General features: G+C 35.0%; 1 protein-coding gene across 1 annotated transcript in view; it reads right to left on the bottom strand.

Moving 5' to 3' along the window:
• Window positions 1–314: 314 nt before the first annotated feature.
• IDE (insulin degrading enzyme) overlaps window positions 315–8,161 on the bottom strand; it is a gene marked incomplete at its 3' end in the record, with an annotated part of 47,587 nt that continues 39,740 nt past the window's right edge. Inside the window, exons 17-20 of the mRNA XM_029085849.1 lie at window positions 7,157–7,248; window positions 4,654–4,765; window positions 3,378–3,545; window positions 315–587 (exon numbers count right to left, since the gene is read on the bottom strand). Coding sequence (XP_028941682.1) covers window positions 315–587; window positions 3,378–3,545; window positions 4,654–4,765; window positions 7,157–7,248 — 645 coding nt within the window. The remainder of the gene's footprint in view (window positions 588–3,377; window positions 3,546–4,653; window positions 4,766–7,156; window positions 7,249–8,161) is intronic.

The raw sequence follows: 8,161 nt of genomic DNA, 5'->3' as shown, positions 1-8,161 counted from the left end.
GGTATGTGACCAAGCAGATCCCTGAAGAGGTAAACGAAGCATTCGCCAATCCCCAGCACATGGTGAACATCAGGGAACACATTTATCCTCTATTACTAACGGTTCCCACAGCAGTGAGAGCACAGGCTCCACAAATGAGGCATTTTCTCAGGGCAGAAGGAAAAAATACAACTTACAGGACACAAATCACAAAAATAAATTATGCACAGGCTATATAAAAGTTTAAGTTGTTCCCCAATGAATAAGACAGTCAATAGTCACAAGTGTAGCCAAACTACAGCATTCAGTTTTAAAGGAATTCTAATTTGTCTTACCTCTGTCAAAATTATACTGCTGGGAAATTATTTCTCCCCAGTATTTAGCACATTCTGCAGACAGCTTCTTTGGTTTGTCTAGACGACGAATTGCTAAAGCTTGGATGTGTTTTTGGAAGGCCTCTTCTGTCATATCTTCTATGCATTTCTCCATAGTTTTTAAGAATGCTTCAACTCTGCTTTCTAAATAGTGTGGTGGCTTTTCAGATTGGATAATAAATCGCAGTCCTTGTATGCCATTTGCCCGACGTGGACCACTGAACACAATGTAACCTTGGCAAAACAAGAGTAGCAACAAATCAAAAGAAATACCTTGTTCTAACATTAAGTTTTCCAAACATGGCATGTTTGACAGGAATGTGATTTTATGCTAAGTTTGATTCGGTATTATAAATTAAATAATGCAGGTTTTCAAAATATGCCCCTGTAATTTTTTAAAACATTTTTTATTTTATCGAGGTAAACATCAGTTAAGGGGAGAGGCGAGGAGGAGATGAGGGAGACCAAGACAGAACAAAAGAAATTCTGTCATCTGATGACAGAAATTAAGCTGTACTCTAGTGCTTCATTAGACTCAACATTAGGAACTTCTAATTATTTTTTCATAACATTTATTTTGAATTCTCTTTGCTGCAATGTAAGACCAAAGTTTCTCATTTTATCAGTTAGATACAAAGAAAACATCATTCTCTTCCTTTTTGTTGCAGTTTTGCTTGCTGAACATCTGAGGTTTCTTTTCATTCTTCCCCTCTTTTAATAACAAATCTGTTACATCTGTTTTATATGTTGTTTTGTAGCTCTCCAATTGTTCCTTGATACTCATGTCAAAAGTGGACACAGTATTTCAAAGTCCTTACTTGAACACTATAGGACTATTATTGTGCATGCATCTTGGAAGCTCCCACGTATATAACCCAGCATTTAACACAGCAGCATGACACTGCTGATTTATGTTCTACTTCTGATCCACAGAAACCTGTAGACCATTTTCTATATAACTGCTACCTAGCCAGTTGCTTCCTAGCTTGTATCTGTGCCACTGATTATTCCTGCCAAACTGTTCCTACCAAACTGCGTCTTATCTTCATTCAAGTCACGTTTCCAAGATGTCAAGACTAATTTTGAATTCTAATTCTATCTTCCCACACACTTGCAGCCTCTCCCAGCTCAGTATTATCTCAAGATTTAGTAAGTATATTCGCTCTTCTTTCTCCAGAGTTTTGATGAAAATACTAAATGATAGCACTGGATCACAATAGAGCTCTGTAGAACACCATTTTTCTAATGAACTATTCTTCTCTATTCTCAAGCCATGACTTTCCAAACAGTCTTGCACCCAAATGCACTTCCACCCAGGCACTCTCTCCAGAGTGTTTTGAGAATGTCCCATGCCTTTCGTGCTATCAAGAAGAGACATACGACATCACCACTTCCAGCCATACAGCCAAACTCTGTTTGTATTAAAAAAAGTTAGGTTTGTTTGACCCAAGTTTGTCCAGTAATAGCCTCTCAGTCACCTTCTATGAGTTTAGAACTGGTTTCATAATTTATTCTCTATTTTCCAGGAATGAGAATTAAGCTGACTGATCTGTAATTTCCCTGCTCTTCTTTTTCCTTTTTTTAAGGAAACATACCATTTGCCCACGTTTATTTTTCCAATACTTCATCTAACATCCACAAAATCTCAGTTGTAAGCCTTTTAATTCCAGATTTCATAATTATTATTTTTGCTTAATGTAATATAGAGCTCATCATGCCTGAACTCTTTAAAAGCTTCTAATTTACCAGAACAATCTTTAATCTGTTATTTTCCTGTTCAGCAGTAAACCTTGGACTTTGATCACCAGTATTTATTTTGGAAATCATCTGGTTACAGCTGCCATTTTAAGTGAAAACTAACAAAGCCATCCTCAAACAGAAGCCATCCTCAAACAGTTTGGCTTCACCCCCCCCAAGCCCCCCATTGACAACTTTTGTCTTTCTCTTTCTCATACAACTAAAGCATTTATTGAATGAGTTCTTGTTACTACTTCTACTGCTTAGCAAACTGCTAACTCCTCAAAAACTTCTTTTTCCCTTAGCTTTCTCAAAGATCTTATTAAGAATTCCATTAACTTTACTGAATTTTGCTGATATTTCTACTGTCTTCCCTCTTATGTCTTGTGAACTCTACCACTCGGCAGTTATGCAGTGCTGGACTCACGCAGTTCTTCCTCAATGGTTCACCTCCCCACCCCCCCTTTAGCTTTTACCTCCTCTGTTATCTCCAACTTCTATACAAAACCTGCCACCAGCACCTTCCAAAAACCTGCTAAATAACCTGAGTCCCACCCTATTTTCAGCAGATACCTAGATAGTTAAAATCACTATGATGAACACGGTATGGCTGATTCTGCTAGTTGCTCACAAAAAGTCTAATCTTGCCCGATATCCCTGGTAGTTCATAGTCATCACACTGAGACATTTGTCTGCCTCTCACCTTTGGAAAAACTGTACTTCTCCTCATCAGTATTTCAATCATGCAAACTGTCATGCAAAGTCTCTGTCTCTCCTTGTTATTCTGTTTGGTATAACCTTAGCAGTTCTCAGTCTTACTGGTTCAGTTCACAGTTATTTGTACTTATTGGTGAACAGCTGTATTCTTAAAAAGCCTGAAATGTATTTAGGTCTTCACCAACATGGCAGCTTACCATTGCCCATACAGCAGTATTCCTAAAATAGGGCTTATGAATCATCAAATGCACCTGGAAGTAGGATGACAAGCAGAAAAGACCAAACTACCGCTGATTTGTAATCTCCTTTTGGTAAAAATTCTAGATATGAAATTTTCTGTACAAACTTTCTTTTAAGCCAGAGCTGGTTTCAGATATTTCAGTCAATTTAGAGTTTGTGCACAGTAACATTCCTGTGAGTCATCATCAGTTAAAATGATTTACATTTACTAAGTGCCTTTTAAATGGCATTCACTAAGCAGGAAAAGAACAGCTCATCAAGTCTCGTGTAAGTGTGTGAGTACGTGTGCATATGTGTACACAGACACATAACCACTATGGGAAAACTTACCTAACTGTTCCTTGGTGCGCAGAGTATTGAAGCATGGTTCTGAGATAATTTGACAAAAGAGCTCCAAAAACATATTTTCAGAAGTGCTCTGCATGTCTGTCTGGTAATATATTTCAATGCCACAATTGTTATGAACTTCATTTCTCTGTTGATATACAAACCACCCTCCTAAAAGACAAAGTTAAAACATTTAAAGTTCATAAAAATGTAAATTCTTATTGTCCACAATTTAAAAGATAATGGTCTATCACTTGTGGAATGGAACCATAATAAAAGGTTTTGGATTGTTAAAGGAGAATTTCCACTAACAGTGTACCTTTTATGAAATAAGTAAAGAAAAGATGATTTTAACACATTGAAGTATCATAGCTTGACCGCACAGCAAGTAAATTGAAACTGGCTGCTTCTCCTCAAGCAAATATATTTGGAACTGGAGTGGAATTCTGCATTGCCTCTATTGTGTAAATAGGTTCTAAAGACAGTTTGTCAGAAACGTTTATGAACATGAAAAATAATTCACTATTTAATACCATTAGCTTCTTTGGTATATGGTAGTTTCCATAGGCTGATGAGCAGCTATGAGTAATTAGCTTTGGCTGTATAGCTACGTAGATCATCACTCTTGTGATGTGACTCCAAGAAATTCCTTGTACCTCCTTTCTTATATATAAGACTCTTTTTTTCACAATAGAAGTAAAATCATATACAAACACTATGAGACCAAAAGAATTTATACTAGAAAAGAACAAAGTTACTTGTGTAAGAGCTTTTAGTTTGCTCAAGAAACAAGAGTTGTTTAGGACAATCCTTCACTGAATGGTCAATTAATACTCAAAAGTGCTCAAAGAATGGTGCTTATTCAATTGTGTATACTATGCGTAGCAGAGTGGGACAGGGCTCTTATTTCCATAAATCATACTGAGTGAATTAGGATTGAATCACAGAATCAGAGTCATAGGACGGTTTGGGTTGGAAGGGACCTGAAAGATCATCTAGTTCCAGCCCCCAAAAAGTCCAATTTATATACACAGATTAAAACTGAAATAAAATTCATTTTCAAATATACCAGAAATAGGATATATTAGTGTATAACTTTATTAACAAAAACCACACCCTAATTATATTTTTAAATTTAAAGTTTAAAATAATTTTAAGTAAGTCTGATTTTGAAACAAACTCCTAGCAATAGAGTAATATTCATTTTAAAATGCCATTAGCTAACAGAGGATCTCAGTTTAATGTGTGTTAAAAATGGTAAATAAATCATTTAACTTACTGTCAGGAAGTTGCACTTCTCTGTATCTCACTAGCTGACTGGGAAGGAGTGGCTTTGTGTGAGCGTGCTCAATGAGAGTGTCCTCAACCATCTGCATAATTCCTAATGCAGCCTGGAAGAGAAAACATAAGAGGATTTTTAACTATCGTTAGTTATTCTCTACCTAACAGCAGGGTAAAACTTTCCAATTATTGACGATGGCATGAGAGAAAATAAAAAAAAAAATCAGGAATAGAAAGTAGGGATATTTTAATTTAATAAATATACAGTATTCTTAAAAAGCCTGAAATGTATTTAAGTCTTCTACAAGTTAAGCAGATGAGAGGAAGCAGGGGCTTGGCAGGGGCAAGAGTTTTATGGGCTTTTTTTTTTTTACATTTATCTTGTCTACATGTTTAACTACTTCTACTCCTCCCCAACACTTCTGAAATTACAGTTCATTGGGCTTTTTTTTCTTTTCCTTTCACCACTTTGATGTACCTGCCTTTCAGAGTCTGAAAACAAGATACCTATGAGGAATGTTTGCAAAGCAAACAACTTCTCAGCAGATGGAATTTTAAGAAAATAAATTACTGGTTAGGTTCAAACATGCATTCCATTGATGTGCTGGTAGTATTAGGACTCACTGTCCAGATACTTTATTTTATTTGATGGATTAAAATAATAATAATAATTTAAAAATCACAAATAGTGAAATTTTTTTTAAAAATCATTAGTTTCATTCAAGGATTTAAAAATCCTTCAAAAGATTTACCTGTTACAGGTTATGGGTTCTTGTAGCTTGTGTGCTGAAAATTACAGTAACTTGCTACAAAGTAGTTTTGGCTGAAAGCCAAAATCTCTTAGTCTGTGCTGCCATGAACTTGCAACACAAATGATCTTATCTAAAACATGCAAAAGGTCTGAAAACTTAAAAAACACATTCTCTTTCCTCAACACCCCCCCAAAACGCAACCCAGTATCAAAGACAAAAATATTGAGGTATAACAAAACACTTTTTGAAAGGTTTGAGAAAAATACTATATATTCTTCCAATCAAGTCATCATATTAAAACAAAATATTTACAACAAGACTATTCAGACAGATGTTTTGAATAGTATTAGTCTACTATTCATCCACTTGTGGCAAATAAATAAAAGGAACAGTAAAAAAAAAAAATTATCAAAATGAAATTAATTCAAGAATAATGGGTATTTTAAGCAACTAGATAGGTCTAATTTTTCAAGAAGTACAGATTTACTAAAATATTTTTCAGTATTGAAAGGTGTCACAAGAGTACATCAATTTTGATTCAATTTTAGCTGGAAAAATTCCTTAGGTCTACGTTAAAACTTCTGAGCTTTTTCAGTGATAATCACATCATGGGCACTGAAGGACATAAAAGTTTTCATACTCATATCTATTCAGGGAGCTTTGCAGATAATTTTGAAACATTACACAGCTATGGGCATAACAGTACATCCTTCCAAGTTCTCTAGCTCTACAATTCTCCAATAGCCACCCATCTATACCACCTACAGAACATGTTTCTCTGCTATGACTGCATCACCATGGAAATCTAAAAAAATCTGGTCATTCAGTTTCATTTCAGAAAGAACTGGCTTTCATGTACAAAGTGTAAGGAATAAGGAAGAAAAAAAAAAAATTAGACTATTTTTTACATTTCTCCACATGAAAAATACTCTCTCTCTCTCTCAAAAAAAAAAAAAAAAAAAAAAAAAAAGAGACATCCTTTAAAGAGAAAACGTTGTGCATCCAGCGCCATTGGTTCCTTCATCTTTTTATTTTTCCTGTCCTTACCGGTTAACTTTCTTCTCCATGCATTTAGCAGTCACTAGCAGTGTTTATAGTATCTCCTGCTAGTAAAGCATCACAGACCTGGTATAACACAGAAATACTGCTATACCACACCCACAAAAAAAGAACACAAAAATGTACAAAAGTACTATATTTCGTATTGGTACCTACATACGAATATTTGGTTATATTTCCTATGCAAATATAAACCGTTACTATTTTAATGTAAGATAGAACAAACATTTTTTGATTTTCACTCCCCAAAAAGACACAGCTGAGAACTGACTCTTATTTTTATGGCCCACCATTCCTGTTTAGCTTTGTACGAAGTACTTCATTTGAATGGATCTTGGATTCTTAAATCTTTGTCAGTTACCCTGAAACTTTTAAATGGAAAAGAAGGATCTGCAGCACATCACTGCAGCTTGATCCCATCACAGCAATGACAACATGAGACTTTAAAATATTTAGATCCTAAGTTGTTTTTTATTAAATTTCCAAGAGCAATACAAGGGCAGCACTTTGCCTATTAAATCTGAAGTGGAAAAAATGACACTCCCATACAGATAAAAAAACCACAAAGTCAAATTATGAAATCACGTTTGGCAAAACTGCCTTAAGATCTGGGAAGATTAAACTAATCTTCCATTTTTTTATGCTGCTTTTAAATAAAAGCTGTTTTACTAAAGAAAGTATCACACCAACCTGTTTTGTTATATTGCCATGGAGAAGAGCTTCAATATGTAACCGTGACAACAGCTGAGCTATAAAGGCCTTGAGGCGGGGAAGAGTGACATCTAGAATAGATATTTAGACAGTTAAATCAATTACATGCATTTTTACGTTAAGAAGTACCTAACTCATCATTAGATATGGTGCACTTCTTAGAGGAGGAGAAACTCACCATAATGAAAAAGTGAATCTCTCCTTAGAAATGTAACACTGGAAAGTTTCCAGGTCTAAATAGCAGCACTTATCATATAGTTTGTTTCACTTAGAATTCACATACTGTTTGACCCAGATTACAAAAGCCAAATAGAATTTTTAAAAAGCCTTATTGCCAATGACTCTGAACAAACATTCATTCTCCAGAGAAAACAGTTGCAATCATTCAGGTGGTGTTCCAAGATAAAGCCTTAGTTATTAACTAAACAAGCAGCATGTAGTTTACAACGCTTGAGAAACACCCTGTGCATTTGCCATCTAGACTAAAAAAAGAACCTCAACTCAAATATGGTGTTTTGATAGTATCTTCATAACAAACAATACACAAGAAAAATATTTTTGCAATATATCCCAGAATACACATACACACACATCCTATGCTAGCCTGTCTTTGCAGTTTTCATATATAATGCAAAGTATAGTTTAACATAGAGAATTAATGGAATAAGAGAGGAAGGATGGTTGAATGGATGGGGTGTCCATTCCAAAGTCAGTATCTCCATTCTTAATTCCCGGTTACTACAAGAATACCCACACTACATCACCAAGTCTACTAATTTCTCATTTTGTCATTTTCTCAACTAAAATAAAGACTAAGAATACTTGTGTATTTCACTAAAGTTTTGAAAAGACAAAGGCAATGAAGATTATGAGGTCACTCAGTTATTCAGTGGGGGATGCATACATATCTAACAGATTTTGTAATTTGTATTAGAAAAACCTATACTGTGTTTTTCAGTCCTTCCCTCTCTTAAAAGAGGTAAC

Source organism: Antrostomus carolinensis, unplaced genomic scaffold (genome assembly GCF_000700745.2).
Source record: "Antrostomus carolinensis isolate BGI_N321 unplaced genomic scaffold, ASM70074v2 scaffold317, whole genome shotgun sequence".
Taxonomy (NCBI): domain Eukaryota; kingdom Metazoa; phylum Chordata; class Aves; order Caprimulgiformes; family Caprimulgidae; genus Antrostomus; species Antrostomus carolinensis.
This window is presented reverse-complemented; position numbering and strand designations above follow the sequence as displayed.